General features: G+C 37.3%; 1 protein-coding gene across 1 annotated transcript; it reads left to right on the top strand.

Moving 5' to 3' along the window:
• Nucleotides 1-185: 185 nt before the first annotated feature.
• On the top strand, nucleotides 186-20,489 carry LOC121515727 (von Willebrand factor A domain-containing protein 5A-like). The gene is made up of 21 exons (XM_041796662.1): nucleotides 186-564; nucleotides 3,700-3,778; nucleotides 4,426-4,628; nucleotides 4,721-4,943; nucleotides 6,744-6,919; nucleotides 7,014-7,128; nucleotides 7,253-7,428; nucleotides 8,340-8,428; nucleotides 8,540-8,684; nucleotides 9,734-9,813; nucleotides 9,906-10,020; nucleotides 10,119-10,277; nucleotides 10,355-10,458; nucleotides 12,847-13,067; nucleotides 14,309-14,362; nucleotides 14,434-14,472; nucleotides 14,553-14,606; nucleotides 14,694-14,753; nucleotides 17,341-17,492; nucleotides 19,680-19,803; nucleotides 19,914-20,489. The coding sequence occupies exons 2-21, from the start codon at nucleotides 3,733-3,735 to the stop codon at nucleotides 19,991-19,993; spliced, it is 2,415 nt and encodes an 804-aa protein (XP_041652596.1). The 5' UTR covers nucleotides 186-564; nucleotides 3,700-3,732; the 3' UTR covers nucleotides 19,994-20,489.
• The last annotated feature ends 669 nt before the right edge of the window (nucleotides 20,490-21,158 follow it).

Genomic DNA, 21,158 nt, shown 5'->3' on the forward strand with positions numbered 1-21,158 from the left:
CACATAAAAAATAGAAAAAGAAACATGAAATCGTTTAAAATCAAATAAAGATATACTACAACGCACATAGCCTTCCTCAGAGACCATCAAGCAATTCGCTTTTTGTAGTCCATTCTCGCTCATTTGTAGTTTTTACACCGTAAACTGACGTCATTTCCGTTGCTAGCTATCTAGCGTCAGAGCAGTCGGATTCAGTTTCCACCACGGTTTTCCACATTTCCTTGACTCAGTGTTGTTAGTTATCGATGTTAAGGAGGGGGAATATCTCTTGACTTGAGTTTATGAACAGTTTGGCTAGCTACGAACACTTCCGGTTGCAGGTACGCCCCCTTCAGTTTAAGGCCGGGTAGTATTTTTTAGTGAAGTGTCATGCTGAGTGTTTGCAGTGTCTGTGGGTCTGTAATCTCCAGAAAAAAACACGACAAACAGCGGGGACTTTCACTTCTCAACCGTGTGACGACTGGGCGTGGCTTGACTGTAACCGTGTTTTACGCTGGTTTTATGTCGGCTGATGGCTTCCGTGTCTGACTTCTTCTGGACCCGTGTATTTTTTCCCCACTAAAGGTAGGGGGGCATTTGGTTAAATAATTAAACTGCTCTGTTTAATTGGGCGTAGAATCAATTAGGATCAATTCCAGCATGAAGGGTCTCGTCATTCGCCATCGAATAATCAGATTGGGGATTATATGATTACTAAAGTAATAAATACAGCCTACAGCGTTTAGACTTCACCTGTGCATCACACCTCAGAAAATGAATGCTCAGTTTATTCTGTTGCTGTCGCATCTCCTATTACTTTCTCCTGTAAATGCTCTCATTGTTTTTGGGAACTCCTCTGTGAAAAATAACTTCTGCCTTTATATGAAGTGAAGTTACAGTAAAAATCTGTAAAGTTTGGCACTGCCTCTTTACCATTTTGATAAACTTCTCTTGCACAGGTCCCCTGCTGTAAAACCAGACTGCAGGTGTGAACTTACGTTTTATGCTGATTTGATAAAGATACTGTTTATAAAGTGATTTACTAAAGCAGGAAGACCATCAGGGACAGACAGAGAGAGAGAAGGAAGACAGGTGAGCTGCTTTGTATGAAGACAGGGCAAAGGTGTGTCTGTAGGTGTTTGTGGTGTTGCAAGAAGAGCTTATTGAAGGTTTTGAGCCAGGCAGCTGATTAAATGGTATTAATATTACAATGAAAAGGGGATAGACACGTGGAAATTAAAGATATAACATTCATTTTTGCAAGAAGCAGGTAACCTCAAAGATCTTTCTATTAATGCGTTTGTTTCAGGTAAAAGTAACAAGACGTGAGTCTGTACTTTATATTGTAGTTAACAGCCTAGTCATAACTCAGAATTACGTCTGACATTTGTGTCTTGTCTCAACAGTTGCGCACTGTATTTATTATTAAAGTGACTTTCAGTGATACTCTGATTCGGGCTGTGTCACCAGTGTTACCAGATGTGAAAATGCTTGGCCCTGCGATTGGTGACCAATCCAGAATCTAGAAAATGGATGGATAGAAAATGGGTTTTGTTGCTTTTTTCTTCCAAGATTGCAATTTGTTGTGTGATTTTTTTAAGTTCTTCATCTTATGTATTTTTTTTAACAAACACAAGCATCATTCTATATTATAACCAACACTGGCTGCACAGTTGAGATCTGAAATATTTTCTGGCCATTAAGATTGGTTGATTCAGATATGTGTGATTTAGCAGAAGTTCAGTGTCATTTTCTTTGGCACTATATGATGACATAAGAGAAGTACTGCTCCATGAAATGATCTATCAAAACCCTGAAATACTGCAGTTGTCTGATGAGCAAAAACTGGAATGGCTATTTTAAATGAATAAATAAAAACAATTGAGGAGAGTATGTTTTGAATAGACTCTGTTTACATTATGTGTAAAGCATAACATCTCTACTGCACATGAAACTGGTATTTTGACACTGATCTTAGGTTAAAGACGTGTCGTGCCTTGGTGTGATTTGTAAGTTGGTGATTGAGTAATGATAAGTAAATAGAGCATGGTCTGGGGTGTGGTACTTAAAGGGGCCATATACAAGACATACTCACATACTCCTTGTGAAATGTCAGTGGGTAAGACACTTAACCCTACTCTGTTCCCGCTGCTGCATCCGTGGTGTTTAAATGTGAATGGATGCAAACAACTGGGATTTTCTTACACAGAATGGAAAATAAAAAATCTTACCCACTTCATTTCAAACACAACATAGCTTTGGAACATTTTTAAGAGGTGCTACTGGCAAAATAGGAGACCTTATATTTTGTTATGGTAAAAGGAGAGAAATATGACAAGATAAGTAATGTCAGCATTAAAATATACTCAAAAAAGTATAAAACGCCAATGCAAGCCTGCAGTGAAAGTATAACAATCTGCTTTTAAAAAATGATTTAAAGCCCTCCCATTAAAATGTGAAAACAACTCATTAGTATGTTGTTACATCAGTGATTTAAATGTTTTAACAGTCAAGGAAGTATAATAAAACTGTAACAAATTAAAATCAGTCATTTACAAAGATTCAGCATTTTGTCATTTATTCAAGAAACATGAGGCAATTTATTTTAACGATATTCCTAATAAAGAGCCAATGCATTAACTTGGGCTGAACGATTCCAGAAACTCACCTAATTGTGATTTTTTCCCCTAATATTGCAATTTGTTATGTGATTATTCCTTGATGATTATTCCTCATCTTCTGTATTTTCCAACAAACACAAGTAATAAATCATTATGTATTATAACTAACATGATATTAGATAAAACTAGGGCTGAACAATTTTATCTAATATCTAATTGTGATGATTTTGACTCACATTGCAAATTGGATATGAATTATTGTATTGAAGGGAATGATTATTGTTAATGCCATCCTCATATTAAATTTGATAAATGAACAAAAATAAAGAAAGTAGGATTTCTTGTAGACTATTCTAAAAAAATGTTTCTTGAATAATTGCATAATATGCCACGCATAATATCTCTGCTGCAAAAAGAAGTTTTAACCAGTATTTTGACACAAAATTCAAGTTAAAGAAATATTGCACCTTCTGCAATTTGAAAATTGCAGCAGGCCATATTGCAATTTAATCTGATTTTTCATTATTTTCCCAGCCTTAGCATTAACCTTGTACCTACTCTGCAACATTTAAGTATCCTCGGGAATAAAAAACATTACAGACCTAAAGACTTAAGACTGAGCACTTATTGAAAGTAATAGACTACATGTCAGAAGAATAAGAAATGAAGCTAGGAGTAAAAAAATGTCTAGATATTTTTTTCCTTTTAAGATACCACCTCCATAATGCCTCTCTTTGTCCTTCTGCCAATAAGAGAACAGCGCAAAATTCTAACACATTCATTTAGAGGTATTCTAAGTAATCCTTGAAAGATACTACTGAAAAAACATACCTAGCCCAATTTGACAAGTTTCCCATTTTACCACCACTCACCCTCTAACATGTAGACATGTAGGTTACATGTAGGTTGTTGTAGATACAGAGACATGTTGATATATCCCAGACTGTGACTGACAGAAAACTCATCTTTTTAAAACAATATTTTACCTTATTGCTTTCAGTCACGTAATGACAGGATTGTTACACAGTGTTCAGTGATTGCTTTGAAACTTCTGTATACCAAAGTTAATGATTTGATTTCTGTTATTGTCTTCCAACAGCTGCCTTGACTGTGTAAACTGTTACCAGGAACCATGGTGAACTGCTGCTGTGGGCTCCTGACTTTGAAAAAGGAACCAGGTACAGCTCTTAGAACTAATTTCTAACATGTGTTACGTTGAACTGAATACAAAATGTTGATTTCACTACTTTTACAGAGTTCACTTTCTATTCTAGAGATCATTTCCCTGAACTTTTTCATTTACATTCTAGCAAGCTCTATGTGCTCAACATATTAAAAGAAGAACTGTGAAAAATAAGGCATTAGGATTAAACTACAGGATTAATTAGTTGTTTTTTTAAACATACTTAATGCATGCACAGCATGAGCCCTCCAATATATCCCACAGTTCCATCCAGTCTGCACCTGTTGCTGCTTTAACACACTCAGAGGATATCAGCTATCCAAAAAACAAAGACAAACAAACGCCATGCTGAGGGGGCTGCTGTCATGAGCTTTGAATTTTAAAAAAGTTACAGCCAACAAAATAAGAGATAATAATCCCTTAACTTCAGCTACATGTAAAAGGGGTAAACATAAGTTTTAATATTTTCTTTTTAAACATTTGATGGTTTTAATTGTGTCTGATGTTGCTGCTGCAGCACAGAACGGTTTAAACAATAAACTTCAGATTGTTTCTCTTCACTGATTCCCCCTAGAAAGAATAATTGAGCTGTTTGTAAACTCTAGTTCTCCCTGTCCTTGCTCATTGTGTTTTCTTGTTCAGTTCCTCTGAAGAGCGTGGAGGTGGAGGTGGAGGTTCGAGACCATGTGGCTACAGTGGTCTCCACTCTGAACTATGAGAACCAAGAGGACAAACCACTAGAGGCTGTTTTTGTTTTCCCTCTGCCTGGAGATGCTGCTGTCTGCCATTTCAGCGCTAAGATCGGGCAAACAGAGATTGTAGCTGAGGTGAAGGAGAAGCAGAAGGTGAGTTACACAGTCAGGACTCAGCAGAGACAACGGGACGTAGAGAATAACAGAGTGAAACAATAAACACGCATGTGTAATCCTTCTTCCAGGCTCGTGAGGAGTACGATGATGCTTTGAGCTCTGGCCAGCAAGCCTTTCTACTGGAGGAGAGCGAGCAGAGTCCAGATATATTCTCTCTGAGTGTTGGCTGTCTTCCTCCAAAAGAGAGCGCCTCAATCAGACTGGAGTATGTCACTGAGCTAGCTGTTCAGGCTGACGATGGGCTGAGGTTTTGTCTTCCTGCTGTGCTCAACCCACGCTACCAACCTCAAGGTAAGAAAGCAGCAAACACATTTGTCAGGACTTACACCTTCACTTTCTGATAGTGAATGCTGCATCAGTATTAACTAATCCCATTCACAAGCATCTATACACATTTACACGCAACTGATGCAGCAATGGGAGCAAATTGGGGTTAAGTGTCTTACCCAAGGATACATTGAGATGGGGATTGAACCAACAACCTCCCAGTTAAGAGAAGACCAAGGGAGTCATAGTTGCCCCATATTTATCTACAGCATAGCTCATCTTGGGACTAGCCGATTTTGAATAAAACCACATTTGCATCTCAAAAAAATAAATCATCATGAAAAAGTTATTTCTTAAATGTTGATGATTACAGCTTCCAGCTCATGGAAAGAAACAGTATCTCAGAATATTAGAATACGTCCAAAAGGAGGTTTCATTTCATAGAAGTTTACCGTGCCTTCAGCCATAGCACTTAATAATAGCCATGTGAAAATGTCACGGTTTTTCCTCAGAGCAGACTTCAGGAGATGCATTGCCCCTCAGATTAGGATGGTGTCTGATCAGCCTGGAGAGTTGGGACTCCATAAATACTACTATAACAATAAAGTGCATTTTTGAATCGAAAAAAAAAAAAGGAATATGTCCAGTTTATTGTCAGTTATCCTTCATTCCCTCAATTGGGTTCAGTACACACAACCATAGCTATGGGATGACTGCTGACTTGACTAATGTCCAAAGGACAATCATTCACATCCTCCACAAGGAGGGGAAGCCGCAGAAGGTTGCTGCTGAAAGGAGAGGCTGTTGTCAGAGGCTGTCTCTTTTTGTGCATTTTCCCTTTCGGTGGTCCTGGCTCAACTCGTTTTGTTTTTATATTTTCCATTCGGGATTGTACCTGGTAAAGGTTAGAGGTTGAATAATATTGTTTTTTGGAACCGATTGTTGCTCACTAGGCCAACAGCTGATATTTGAAACCGTTACTCATTTACAGCAAAAATGAAAATCTTTCAGTGAAAATTCTGAATTTGAATTGGTATAGATAAATAGATAAACAGCAATAAGGGTGATTTTTTGTCTCTGAAGACTGTACACCTTTTACAGTTCATGTGTGTGTTAACCTGTAGTATAAGTCCCCCCAACTTAAGTAAACGCAGCAACACCACTGTGTAAAAATGCTCTAATACAGGTATAAGTGTTATGGAAGTGAATGTTATTATTTCAAACAAACTATACTTACTGTAACAAAAGTATAACTGCATTTCATAACAATAAATAGTACAATTTGATTAAAACTACTGATGCATTAATATTTCAATCATTTAAATGTTACAGCTTGATAAGTTGGAGGTTATTCAGTTCAACTGCTCAATCATGATATCACATGGTTAAAGTCCACGTTTTTGAGCTGAATATCATCACTCATCACTTTATTATAAGTGAGTAAAATCTGACACAGATGATTTTATGTCCAATTTCTAGATTAAAACTGTGTAAAATTCATGCCGTTCCCACAAGAGGCTATTGATGCTTTCCGTGGAGCGTTGTTTACATCAGGTTAAAGAGAATTATGGCACGAATGATCAACTGGATCTACAGTGGCTACGAGTGGCGGGCAGCTTCAGTACAGTTTAGACAACATCTGACTGGGAAAATATTAATTGTCACTTTAACTGACTTGTAATTCTGGTGCCAGGCAAAGAGCTAAAGCACATCTGTGCCGAAGCTCCATGAATGAAGCTGCAAGCTTGACATTAGACTTTGAGTTTTCTTTTTCTTGTTCGAATGTGACCAGTATCTAACTTGAGCATTTCTGGACTGCTAAAGGAAGTGAAGGTCAAGGAGGCGGCAACATCCAAGTGACATCGATTCCAGCCTCTAAGGTGCCCTACAGTCTGTCTTTCTGTGCCCGGGTGTCGTCTCCTCGTCCGGTGGTTAAAATCGAGTCCAACTGTTCCCTCGATCCTCTTCAGTATCTGAACACAGAGCAAACCCAAGCCACGGTAGCTACAACACCAATGTGTCTGTGATTGTTTCTAATACAGAGAACAAGAGTTATTGTTAGTTCATGTTTCTAAATGTGTTTTTGATCTTTAGACCAAGCTGGCTGCTGGACACAAGTTTGACAGAGATGTTGAAGTGCTGATTTATTACAAAGATGCCCACCAGCCCACTGCTGTGATGGAGGCTGGAGAGGCCTCTGCCAAACCTGGTGAGTGCATCAGTAAAGCTCCTATTTTACATTTACAAAGTTTGTCATCCTAATCCTCCATCAGATGAGTTATAGATGGTGGAGTAATCAGTAAAAGCCAGATTTGATGTTTGTTGTGTCTCAGGCACTCTGATGGGTGATCCAGCTGTGATGCTGAGTCTGTATCCTGAGTTTCCCCAGTCTGTGATGTCTTCAGTCGCTTCATGTGGAGAGTTTGTGTGCCTGCTGGATCGATCTGGGAGTATGAGTGCACCCATGAACAACAGCAAGAATCGTCAGAGTCGCATTGGCAGCGCCAGGGTATTACTGTGTATTACTTCTTAAAATCATTTAAAGCGTTTCTCTCAAAAAGTCGCTACATTTACATGCCCATTTAATCTCAGCTATGGTTTCAGTGCAATAAGGCTGTTTCACTGGACTTCTGTCCTTGTCCCAGCAAGAGCTGTAACATAATTTATATTTTATATTACAATTATCATGACCTAAAATTTTACCCTGATCAGTAATATCACTATAGGTTAGCATTGGTATAATTTTGCATTCGGGTTCAGGTCCAGCCTGTGGTACCTTTCCCACATGTCTCTCTCCCACTCTCGCATCCCTGTTTCTGATTCTTTCCACTGTCCTCCGCTATCAATAAAAAGCATGAGCTGTTTTTTTTTTTTTTTTTTTAAAGGTAGTTTGTTTAAAAATCATCAAAAATTTAAGTACTGGTACTTTGTTGATTTGCTAAAACATGCTTTAAACATGGAATAGATATTTGTATCTTTGATTTTTAAGTATCAGAGTCACTAGAGAAATAAACAGATATGCAAATCATATTTTAAATGAATAGCTCCTTATCAATCCCAGTCCTTATTGATACCATCAGTTCTTTTCTTTTGTTTGGTGGGAAAAAAAAAACACAATCTTTTTTTAACTCAAGAGTTAAAGTTAAATCTTCTGTTTTTTTTAAATAATTCTGAAATTTCTTAAAAATATAAACATGCAATCAAGCATTTTATGATGGTTTTAAACATCAGTTTGATTTTTGAATAAAGTTTATTTATTAAACCACTTGTTGCCCACCAGGGGGCAGTGGCCTTCATTTTGGGGAGTACTGATCTGTACTGTAAATGTAGAAACTCATACCTACAGCTGACTAATCTTAAATGCTGGGAGAAAACGTAGCTGGCACCCCTTAAACAAAACCTTTTCCTCTCTCCCTGTAGGATACTCTCCTCCTCCTGTTGAAGAGCTTACCGTTGGGCTGCTATTTCAACATTTATAGTTTTGGGTCCAGCTATGAACACATCTTCCCGTAAGTCACTACCTCAAATTCAGTCAACCGGATTTGTTCCTGTCATTGTTGTAAATCTGTCTACATTTTTATGTGCTCTAATTATGTGTCAATTTACTGATGTGGTGGTAGGAAGAGTGTGGAGTACAGCCAAAAGACCATGGAGGAAGCTCTGAAGAAAGTTGGAGAGATGGGGGCTAATCTGGGAGGAACGGAGATCCTTCGGCCACTTCAACATATTTACAGCCAGCCCTGCATTCAGAATCAACCAAGACAAGTAAAACACACACCCACACACAAAAAACATGTTAAACAAGTCTTACATTACATGCCACTAGCATTAACAAACTTTTCATTTACACAGAGAATCCTTTTTACCTCTGCTGGTAACTCTGAATGTGCTGGTTTGTTTATTGTTCATTCCTACTACGCCTTCAGTTTGTACTTATAAAACCATTCAAAGAATCTAGCAGTAACAACTTTGTCAGCCAATGGTTACAATGTGAAACATTTCTTTTCAGTTTCTTGATTTGTGAATCAAATTAATGCAAAGAAATGTACGTTATGATGTTGACTTTTAGATTAAATATTTAAATGAGTGCTGCACTGCTACACCAGTGTGGTCTGAAAGCATGACTTAGGCCACCCTTAAGAGGGGATAAATTGGAGCACTTTCTGGGGCCCAGCCAAACTTGAGACCAGTGGAGGTCAACAAAACCATGGTTTATTGCATAGTTGAGCGTATTTTAACCTGAATAATAACCACTTAAAGCAGCAAAACACAAATTTCAATTATTCATGCTGTAGTAAAATACAGCCTTTTTTCAACATGTAAACCCCCTTGTATTAGAAAATAATTACCTTTTTATTTGTAATGGTAACAATTTGGATGGATGCACAGAACTATAAGGAAAATAATTTCAGACTTAGACTAGACTATATCTAGGCGATGATGTACACAAATGTCAGGATGCCAGAAAATAAAATAAAAGAAACTGTGACAACTTCAGTGAATAATTGAATAGTTGTGAAAACAGACAAAAAATGGGTGAAAGTGGCAAGAATGGGTCAACATTATAAAACAGTGGTATAAATGGGTTAAAAGTGTCGAAAAAGGCAAAAAGTAGCAAAAATGGGTGAAAAGTGGCAGAACAGTGGCAAAACAATTTAATAAATTATTCTTTTAAAGGGGGGAGCCAGCTCATATGGATGATGGAGGGAATATAATAATAATAATAATACATTTATTTGTATAGCAATTTAAAAGGTTGCTTTGACAAAAGAAGACAAAAAAACGTTCAGTGACATGAACTTTCTCTCGACTAGCTCTTTGTCTTCACCGATGGAGAAGTGGGAAACACCAAACAAGTCATCGATCTGGTGAAGAAGAATTCACATCTGCACAGGTGAAACCACAGACACTTTACAATCACAGTTTATAGAATATTTACCTTCATCTCCTGATATCTGTTCTAAAAACTAAACTACTGCATTGTAGATGTTTCTCTTTTGGGATCGGGGAAGGAGCCAGCTCTGCTCTCATCAATGGGCTGGCCAAGGAAGGAGGAGGTCATGCTCAGTTCATCACAGGCACCGACAGGATGCAGCCCAAAGTAAGATAAACATTAAAAAATGAAGCTGTCAAGTGAAACAATACAACAGAAGATATTTCTGAATCAGAGTTTTCTATTTTTTTTTTTTTGATAACCAGGTGATGCAGTCACTGCGATATGCTCTGCAGCCGGCCGTGATTGACGTCTCAGTCTCCTGGGATCTGCCGAAGAACGTGTCTGTCTCAGTCCTCTCTCCACCAATCACAGCAGTGTTCCAGGGTCAAAGGTCGCTGGTTTATGCCCAGCTCAGTGGACAGGTAGGAGCCCATCTTTTGATTGTGAAATGATTTGTTTCTTTGTCTAATGAGGTTTATAAAAGTGTGATCCTGTTCAGATTCCAGAGGCAGCAGAGGGCTCTGTGACAGTGAAGTACACGCTGGCTGGTCAGCCCCTGCAGAACCGGTTTAACTTCAGCCTGAAACCTGCAGAGGACTCTGGGTAAGATAGGGTTTTTTTTTGTTTAATCTTATGCTTATAGTCTAGTCAAAACCCACTGTAACCACCATTTAATGATACAGTTTATCTGTAACCTGAGTCCAAGTTAGTCTTTGATGTTTCCCTGAGAATATAAATCTCAGCTGTGTCATTTTTTGCTTTTCTTTGACTCTGCTGCCAAACAAATGACTTCATCAAAGGTTTTGTACAAATGCTCAGTGACAGAAGTCAGTGCTCTAAATATTACCTAACTAGTGCAGCTGATTAATAGAAATTGGAATAGAAAAATTAAAAGCTGTCTGAATATATATTAAGATAATTTGATGGATAAATATTATAAACTTAGCATAAAAGTAAGGGAAATTTGTGTTTGGTAGATAATACATTGTTTGAAACAATGCTTCATGCCAGTAAATATTATACCGTTGGAAAGTGTATTTCCCTTTAGATGGTGCCACATTTTTCAGGAACATGCATTTGTGGGATGAGCAGCAGCTGAGTATGTGGGTTGAGTCCACGAAAAATTTGAACAGTCTTCTCTGCCAGTGCCACACAGTTTATTTTACTTATGCTGTTGACTTGGAAACTCTGTGACAATGCCATTGTTACAACAAAGAAATAATCTACCAAACACAAATTCCCTTACGTTAGAGCTAAGTTTATCATTTGTTCTCAACATTCATGCATACTGTTTAAAGCCTTCACTTAGAGTTTTCTGTAGCAAACTGCTGATATCTAAAGGCCAGACGAAGGATTTGATAAATCTGCAGCCTCTGGGTTTGCAGATGAAAGTAGAAGACTGCAGTTTAGTTTTCATTAACTAATATTCCATCATTTTGCAGCCTCTCACATAAATTAACCCCCATCTTTATGTCAAACCCTTTATTTAGTGTTTTACCTGTTTACATCAAAGACATCAGATAATAAAGAATCATCTTTGTGGCATAGCTTCTATCCACTTAAAAAAATGTGTCGTTGGAATACTTAAGAAAACCTGCTGCACTAAAATCTAATCAGCCAATCACATGGCAGCAACCAATGCATTTAGGCATGCAGACATGGTCAGTGATCTGCAAAAGATCAAACCATCAAAAGAACAGAGAGGTAATTTCAGTGACTTTGAATGTGCCATGGTTGCTGGTAGTCAGCAAGACTTTTATGGTTTACATCAAATTCTGACCCTATCATTTAAATATCCCTGCGCAAATGAAGACTTATTTGACAAGGACATGTTTTTCCAAACTTCTATTTTCAAATTTTCATGGCTGGCTGTGCACCTTAGCCTCAGTTTCATGTTCTTAGCTTATAGGAGTGGCACCCTGTGTGGGTAAGAAAGCAGATTTAAGACACGTTAAATTATGATAAATTGTTGTGGGTAGTTTGGCAGGCTTTCATGTTGTTTCTGCCAAAGAATGACCCCACAATTTCAATGATGCAACAGACCAGGCAAGGTTTTTATTCCCCTTTCTTCCCAATTCTGACTTCTTGACCATGCTTGTATGTATTTGTTGATCAGCTGATTAGATACTTCCTTCATGGACATGTTATTATTTAATTTCACACACAGGAGTCAAACGTAAGGCATATTAAATTTTAGAAAAACAACCAAAAAAAGGAAAAAACATTTCTGGGTACAATAGAAGCCTGTAAGTGGCTAATATGAAAAAAAAACATCAAGGAAACATCTAGAAGGCAATATAAAAACCACCATGACTAATGTTCAGTTATCACTTATAAAAAGCAGAAATTAAGTTTAAACAAATATGAGAAAAATTTAAACAAAATAAATAAAACATGCTAAGATATTAAGGAAGAAAAAAATGAGAATGAGAATTGACGAAGAAGTTTTGAACAACTAAAAATGAAGATTTCTTGAGTAGTTAATTAATTCTAATAGTTTAAATTCCTAAAAATTATTTCTAAAAACAAGCAAGTCTGGATGTTGATTTAAAACTCTAAATACAGATTTACACAATGGGGACGGCCCAGTTCAAGTCCCTTCCCCACACTCTCACCTATGTTTCTGTTTGGACACCCGGTCCTCCTCTCCCAATAAAGGCATAAAAGCCCAAAATATATCTAAAAATGTGTTTTGAACCATGTCTATAACAACAACTACAGTACAGTTTTAAAAAAAAGGGAATGAAACAGTTGAACATGTGTACCTTATAAAGTGTGTGCACATACAATTTGACTAGATGATTTCTTCACTAGACTCATAAACATAAGCAAATTCCTATTCCTATTCTCTAAATAATAAACATTGTAAAAGGGCCCAAGTTTATAAAGGAGGAAAATGTTAATAAAAGTAGAAAAAATATTATACATATATTTTTTAGCAGTTTTTCAAATGTGTATACAAATGTAATGTTATCTCCCTCTCGCCTTCAGACTAACAGTTCACAGACTGGCTGCTCGGTCTCTGATTCGCTCCCTGGAGATGGAAAACCGAGAGTCCAAAGACCAGCAGGATGAAAGTGTGAAGAAGAAGGTGGTGGAGCTCAGTGTGCAGTCAGGAGTGAGCAGTGCCTTCACTGCCTTTATCGCTGTCAACAAAGGTGATGGTGAGGCAATACAAGGACCTCTGGTGCGCAGAGATGTGCCGACACCCAGTGAGTATTTCAGGTACCCTCAAAATTTTCTAACTAGGCTGCACCCCATGAATAGAAGCTGGTCCTCCAGGCAGGGCAGGTCTGAGTCCAACCTGTGGCTCCTTTGGAGCATGTCATTACCAACTCAACCTGATTCCAACACTACTGACTTTCCTGTCTACTTCAAATAAAGGCAAAAGGGCACTCCCACCTCCTCCACAAAAATGTATATGTAACTACAACTCTAACCATCCTGTCATGCAGTGTCATGTCATGTTACAGCACCACCTGATCCCTCCTTGTACACTGTATTTCTTGTGGATGACCTCTTGTTAATCTTTCCAAGTTTGTTCAAACAGTTTTGATACACCGTTGCATTCATACAAAATCGCTCCCACAAATGCTCCACTCATTAACCCCCTGAACAGTTCACCAGTTTTACCCAGAGAGCTCCAGCTCTTCCAAACATTGGGGTCTTTTTTCCTGGAGCAGCCTTGCTCACGAACAGCACCACATCCTCTGTTTGAAGGACCGTACCGGCCCAACTATAACATGGCAATTTTGCTTGAGAGACGAAGGAAAATTGAGGTTATCATATTTAAGATGCAGACTTTTAAATACCATTATACTTCCAATTAATCCACAAGGCAGCTTTAACAACTATACTGCTTATGAAGAGCAGCCACTCACAGCTGCAGCCTCAATCTGCCATTAGGTGTTACAATAAATACGTGGGATGTGGCACAATGGAGTCAAAAATAAGACTTTTTAAAGATGTGCTGGAACATTCACAAAGGAGAAAGGTAAAGAGAGAGGAGGTGTGTGGAAATGAGAAATCATTAGACTAAAGTTTTCAAGTAACCCTAAAAGGTATGGGTCATATATTTGGCTGATTACAGCAATATTTCAACTCATGACCATCTGTCAATGAAAATGTGAGCCCATACACCCACACAGTCTTAAGAAATTGTCTGAAATACCAAAATAAGCTCTTTTTAACAATATTTTCTCAAGTTGAATGTTTATTTTCACTCAGAAGGTTAATGACGCATTAAATAATGGAATTATATTTGATTTTTAAAATATTTTAAGTTAATTCCCCAGATGATTTCAGGCATGCTGCACTGTTTTTACAATGAGATTATTCCAACTCATGCATTTCAAAAATCAGTTCTATTATGCCATTTTATATGAAGAAGATAATAGAATGAAGTATTTCATGATTCTAGGACGATTTGTAATATGTCTTTTTTATTTTACAGGGTTCGTGGCTATGAACACTTTATGCCGCAGTATGCCGCACTTTAGGTCTCAACGTAAGTAAAAAACTTTAAAAAATATTCTTTGATTTAAGCACAATTTAAAACATGTCTTTTTTATTTTACAGCGCTTACGGCTTGCAGGATGTCATCATCAAAGCCTCGACGTAAGTAAAAACCTTTTAGAAATATTTGTTGATTTAAGTACAACTTTAAACATGTCTCTATTTTTTTTTCTATCACACAGTGCTTATGAAAAGCTCTGGTTCGTCAAAAAAAAGAGTCCTGGGTGGTGGTCCTAGTAAGTACAATCTGAAAATGATAAAAAAAAGTAGTTTTATCAAATTTCTTCTTTATTAATTTTCCCTTTTTTTTTTTTTTTTTTAAGGGGTGGAGGCCTGTGCAATGCCTCCACCAGATATAATTGAATGTGATTTCGGCATGGCCGGTGAGTGAAGAGCACAACACAACTGTGAAATAATTACATTTTTAATCACAATTTATCAATGAATTTCAATGATTTGTTGTGATTAATGAGATGTTTTAATTGCAGTGTTAAAAGTTGCATTACTCTGCACCAGTTCAGTTGTGTCTGAACTAGACTACGTCTCTATTAACACGCGCGCAGAGAGCTTTCCATGACAGAAAAGATGTTTTCGCTCTACTCCCAGTCTGCTTTGGTATGGGTTTCCAGTAGGGCTGTAGTCAACCAAAGAAAAAGGTGGTTGACCAAAATCGCACTCGCGACTCGCCAACCAGGGTGATCTTGGTCAAACAAAATCTTTTCGACCAAACAATCGACCAATAGAATGGAAGCTGTCAGCCCTAGTTTCCAGGGCCTGCTAGCGCGGTAGCGGTTTGCTTGGATGTGGCTTTAGGAACGCCTGGACCATTTCTCTTTTTAAAACCAGAGCAAAGAGCCACACCAAAAAGCTTTTGCATGTCTCCTGTAGTGACGTGTCCCTTCCCCACAAAAAACAGCATAGAATAAAAGCAGGCTATTTCCTCCTCACTGTTCTGCTAACATCAGTGCTGTGCTTGACTAGACGTGTCTGTGTTGTGGTCACATGTTTATGTGTAGCCAGTCACATGTGATAAAAGACAATCAGAAAGGGAGGGGGGATGACATTGCTCAGGGCCCAGTGTACCATTCAGTCTCCACACAGACAGAGAGAGAGATGAGAACATGTAGCCATATAAATTTAAGTAACCAGAAACAATAACTTCCATATTAATAAGGACGGTACCTGGTTGTGTAATATTATTTAAAATGTAGTCATTCTTTCAGTTTTATAGTTTATTTATTGTCCCCATGCTCCATTTAGAGTTTTATTTTTTGAGAAATATTTATTATTATTTTTATTTTTATGGAAATCACAGAAGATTACTGACACTGTTTTAGGTTCGGTAAAAATAATTCCAGCATTCAACATATTAAAAGTCATAGAACTGGTGCTTGATAGTCTAAAAAAATGTAGTATTACATCAAGCAAAAGCTAAAATTCTTGCTATTCTGAGAATGAAATGATTTTGTCCAACAGTTTGGGGGAAAAAAGGTAGCATGCAGTTAAATCAATCATGGATCAAAAATATGCTTAATTTCTGTAATTTCAAAGCTGTACCGAATTAAGAGCCATTTAGGAGCTGAAAGAGCCGGCTGTTCTTTCTAAAATGAACTGAGCAGGAATTAGGACCCTTCAATTCTCAACCCACAGACATTAGGGACAGCACAGTTACAACTGAAGTCCCCCTGCCAGAACACACAATTCAGTCTGGCATTTCAACAGACATCCCAGACAGATAGATACTAGGATTTAATCTAGTGTTGTTAGATTTATTATTTAAAAGAGTGGTGCACAGCCAAAATGGGATTTATAATACAGAAATGTTGACCTTTTGTGAAATGATGCTCATTTATGCACTCAGAATTGGATGGAGGTCCTTTTACACATTTACTGCATCTATGTGATGTGTCATGGAGCCAATCAGTCTGTGGCACTGCTGAGGAGTTATGAAGCCCCAAATGCTCTAAAAGAAGCCTTCAGCTCCTCTGTATTGTTAAGTCTGGTGTCTCTCATCTTCCTCTTGACATTTCACTATTCTCTATGGGGTTAGAATAGAATAGAATAGAATAGAATAGAATAGAAGCCTTTATTGTCATAGCATAAATACAACGAAATTGCATATGCGCCTCCCAGCACCTGGGTTCAGGTCAGACCAGTTGGCTGGCCAATCAAACAGTGTTAATTTTGGGAGCTATTTTTAATTGTAGTCTTAGTTTTAGTCTTCAAATGAAGTGCATTTTAGTTTTAGTCACATTTTAGTCATTTCTATACTTTTATGTTTTGGTCGATCAAAACTCAAAACATTTTAGTCTAGTTTTAGTCCATAGAAAGTCCTCACATTTTAGTCTTTACTTTTAGTCCAAGCATTTATTCTCTTGCCTAAATCTGGTACCAAATCATGGTGGTGTGTTCTGTGTACACTGCCAAACCTGGGGTCCCTGCTTTCTACAACTGAGAGAATAGATACAAATGCATTGTTTTTTGACAGATTTATCCAAAGTGGAGAAATATCACGGATTTTGAATGTCTAGTGAAAACTAAATTACATTTTAGTCTAGTTTTAGTCATTTTGACAAAACTTTACTTAGTTTTTGTCAGTTTTAGTCATCACAGATCTATTTTTGTTTGTTTTAGTTTAGTTTTTGTCATGGAATTAAAGTCTGTCGACAAATAGTTTTAGTCATAGCTTTAGTCAACAAAATTAACACTGCAATCAAACATGCTAACACCATGGTCAGCAAACCCCTTTCTGGTAGTTTTGGCTTCACTGTGGGCAGGTGCCAAGTCCTGCTGGATAAGGGGAATAAAGCTTATCAGATTATACTGTTTACGTGACTACTGAATGATCAGGAATCCCAAAGTCAGATAATGATTTGTTTATTAATGTACATTTAAACGTAGACAACCAATGCTTTAAATGGATATAAATAACCACAATAATTATTTTATCTTTTATGTTGATTCTCTTAGTTGACATGTCTGAGCCCAGTGAGCCCCCCATGGACCCTCTGCTCCAGCTGGTCTCTCTCCAGAAGGCATCTGGCTGCTGGGACCTGGCTCCAGATCTTGCTGCTGCAGTGGGCAAAACCAGTGAAGAGGTGGAAAAGCAAAAACCTGCATCAGTGAGTAACATTGAAAAGAAATCATTACTATTAATATAAGCTAACGTAGTTATTAAAAAGCAGACAACAAAACATGAAATTAAAAAAAAACAAGGAAATTAAAATTATTTATATAAACATCTTTACATGGAAGAAAACGGAAAAAAGCTAGAATCAAAATTTTAGCATTTCTCTGCTACGCTGCCAACAATAGATCTAAAGAGAGTAGATCTGACAATAAAATTCACTTTTACTTTCTCCTTGGCAATTTTGATTATAAGCCATGATGTCATAACTACTTCTGAATGTGAAACTATGGTACAGTGGCAATAAGTCTACACGTTTAAAAATGCCACATTTTTGAGATGTATAAAAATGAGTAAAAGAGAGTAAGTCCAAGCTTTTTTCCACTTTAAATATACCCCATAGCAAATGCAATTAAATTGAAAGAACCAAAAATTTTGAGGGAGAATCTATAAAAAATTGGTAAAAACCAGGTTGCATAAACACATCCAGCCCTAGACTAAAACTTAATTGAAGCATTTTTTGATTTCATTGCAGCATCCACTCTTTAAGCGGGAGTCTTTCAGCGTTGCCTCTGTCAACTTGGCAAAACTTGCCCGACCTTTTTTTCAAGAGCTTTCTAAATCTAACAGATTATGAGAACATTTCCTGTCCATAGCCCTTTTCAGCTCAGTTTACAGATTGTCAACAGGATTCAGGTCTGGACTCTGGCTAAGCCAATCCAAAACTTTTAGGCTTCGTCCACACAGTTGAAAACAACCTACTTCTTTTTTGTTTTGCCCAAACCTAATCTATTTTTTGTACATTTTTTTCAGTTAAAATACGAGAATAATGCACTAACTTCTTAATGCTTATGTCAGTCATCACCAAACTTCACAAAGATAATCACACATTGATCCTGAATATATTCATTTATTATTATCATTACTCTTGCACAGCGCACCCTTGTGGCAAGTGAACATTTCCCTACAAATATTCAGCCCCACACACCATTTAGCCTAGGCCTATGATTTTGGTCTACATGGGTCATCATAAGACCTACAAAAAGCCTCTTGGACTCATACCAAAATCCAAACAGGGAGTCCATGATCTTCATCTCTATTTCAAAACTAGAAAAGCACTTGGAGAGCACAGACCTCCACCATGAGCCCTATCTCCCAATAGTGAAGAATCCTTAAAAAAAAATCCTGGATCCAGACGGTGATCCGGATCACTCCCAAAATCTAATCAGTTCTTTCTTATGCCATTTCTGACATTTTCTGAAAATTTCATCAAAATCCGTCCACAACTTAACGAGTTATGTGTCTAACAAACTAACTAACTAACAAACTAACTAACAAACTAACTAACAAACAATCCCTCCCAATCACATAACCTCCTGTAATAAGAGGTAATAAGACATTTTTGATGGTGCCAACTAACTTCAAGCTGTTGTAACATTTTTAGACAATATTCTATGTTTGCCAACATTGTCTGGCAACACAACAGTATCACACTGGACATGCCTACATATAAAAATCCCATTATAGTACCGCGTACTGGCAACAGGAAGTGATACAAATGGGTCATATGGTCATTCCTATTACTGTCTTTAATCTTTTAAGCTCAGATTTTTAAGGAACGGCTTCAATAATATTTCACAACACAAATATGTTGCAGTCATTTTAATACCTCACCAATATGACAGTACAAGCACTATGCCATGAAACAATATGCTGTATACACAAAATACAATGTATTACATCCTAAAGGTGTCATTAACAATGAATTAATGGAATCATAATGGATTGTGGGATGTGTAGTTCCTTCTACCTTTGTGAAAGAAAGATGCAGTCTTGTGCCTGTGCCTTTTTTTGAACATTGTTTTTGCACCAAACCAAATGTTTAACAGTCATTGATTTTCATGTAGCTAGTTGTTTTGGATCCAGGACAAGAAATACTGATATAAAGATTTTCTGAACTGTCCTTTGAGGATATGAATGGGAAATTTACTACAGGGGCCAGAGCTGATGAAAAGGTGGGCGGTCACTGTAGTACTGTGCAAAAGCCATCAGACTTCTTAAGTTAAAAGTCTATTAAGAAGTTTTTATTTATCATGCAGCAGTATTTTCCCCTTAATTTTTATACTTCTTAAAATCCTCAAATCCATATTTTATGTCATTTTCCCTGGTTTCAATGATTTAGGTGAGCCAGGAAGTATGGGCCACCATTCTGTCTCTGATCTGGCTTCATGGTTTCAAGATGGACTCTAAGGATGAGTGGGATCTTCTGGCCATGAAGGCCGTGTCATGGCTTCGTGCACAGAATGGTAATTACAATAAAGAGCGCTGATTTTAGCTGTGCTTGCTAGCTTAAATCAGCTTTTTGGCCACACTAACTCTCCTGATTTTTTCTTTGTGTTTTTTCTTTTTTTTTTAGCATCGTGTGTGGAAGAGTGCGTGGACGCTGGAAATGCACTGTTGGGCTGCAAAGTGCAGAAAGATGCCCTGGGTCTTTGACAGTTTCTTTACTGGTTTGTCCTTTAATGGGATTGCATTTGCACCAGTAGCACTATGCACCATGCATTTATACTTATCTTTGATGGGCTGCTGTTGGTCCCTCGTGCTTTTGCCAATGTTTTTGGAGATTCTGGTTGTTCGCTGTGTGTGTGTGTGTTCTGTTGGTCATATCGTTAGTTTCCAAACACTTCAGGAACAAAATCAGTTCAGATGTTTAGAGTCTTGTAATATGTGCTAGGCTTTACTTTTCTTTATTTCTTCTTAGAGCACACTTTTTGGTTTGGTTGTGCTTAATCTGTCAATTGTGTTCATAGTAGATCTGTGTCAGTTCCTTGGCTGCCTTCTCTAAGCTGACTACCATTCATCACAGCAGATAATGCCTTGACTATGTTACGTACTCTGACAAACTCACTTTAAGGAATCCTAACTAACCCCAAAGGGAAAAATGCCTTTTTTTGCCAAATGTTGCAAAAACAACTGACAATTAAACTTTGAGCTTTAAGCAAAATAAGTGTTAATGCCTTTATTTGATACACCACATGTTCTTTATTCATTGTTTTGTAAAAACTGAGTCAAACTGGCTAAATTTAAGCAGATTTTAACCTTTAGAGACATTTTCTGTTTTCTCTTTTAAATGATTTTGCCTTTGTTAATGCTAAAAACAGAGATTTTGGAGGGCAAGTTTTTTTTTCATCAAATTTTGAAATTTTACTATCAGAACCTGTAGGGGTTCAATAATAGGCTCTTGACACATTTTGTGTACACTCCTTTTTTCGCATTAAAACAAAAGGATTTTCCTCTGTTTAACTGGCATTTTAAGGGTTAAATTTCTGAAAATGAATCAAAATGTGATATTTCTTATTAGGTCTCATGTTGATGAAAAAATCATGCAAAAAAGTGTGGTATGTATGTATTTATACTTCTAGAAATATTTCTAAACATTTATATTTTATGATTATTTCTATTGCCTTTTTATGGTGTCTATTTTTGGACACAAAGACATTAGAGCATTAGAAAACCTGAAAGACTCCTCTGCCAGTAACCATGACAACACAAAGACTTCATTTAGTAGTGAGATAACCTGTTTTTGAACTGGCACTCGCGTTGGTCTATGAAAACTTGTCACATACAGCTTTAGGTACCTGGAGATTGTTTTTACTACGGA

The sequence above is a fragment of the Cheilinus undulatus genome, linkage group 2 (assembly GCF_018320785.1).
Source record: "Cheilinus undulatus linkage group 2, ASM1832078v1, whole genome shotgun sequence".
Taxonomy (NCBI): Eukaryota; Metazoa; Chordata; class Actinopteri; order Labriformes; family Labridae; genus Cheilinus; species Cheilinus undulatus.

What these genes read in the sequence shown, in the direction of transcription:
- LOC121515727 (XM_041796662.1), top strand. Translation starts at nt 3,733, where the DNA reads ATGGTGAACTGCTGCTGTGGGCTCCTGACTTTGAAAAAGGAACCAG. An exon ending in AGAGGCCTCTGCCAAACCTG is followed by an intron (nt 7,129 to 7,252) that starts GTGAGTGCATCA and finishes GTTGTGTCTCAG; the next exon opens with GCACTCTGATGGGTGATCCA. An exon ending in ATGCCCAGCTCAGTGGACAG is followed by an intron (nt 10,278 to 10,354) that starts GTAGGAGCCCAT and finishes GATCCTGTTCAG; the next exon opens with ATTCCAGAGGCAGCAGAGGG.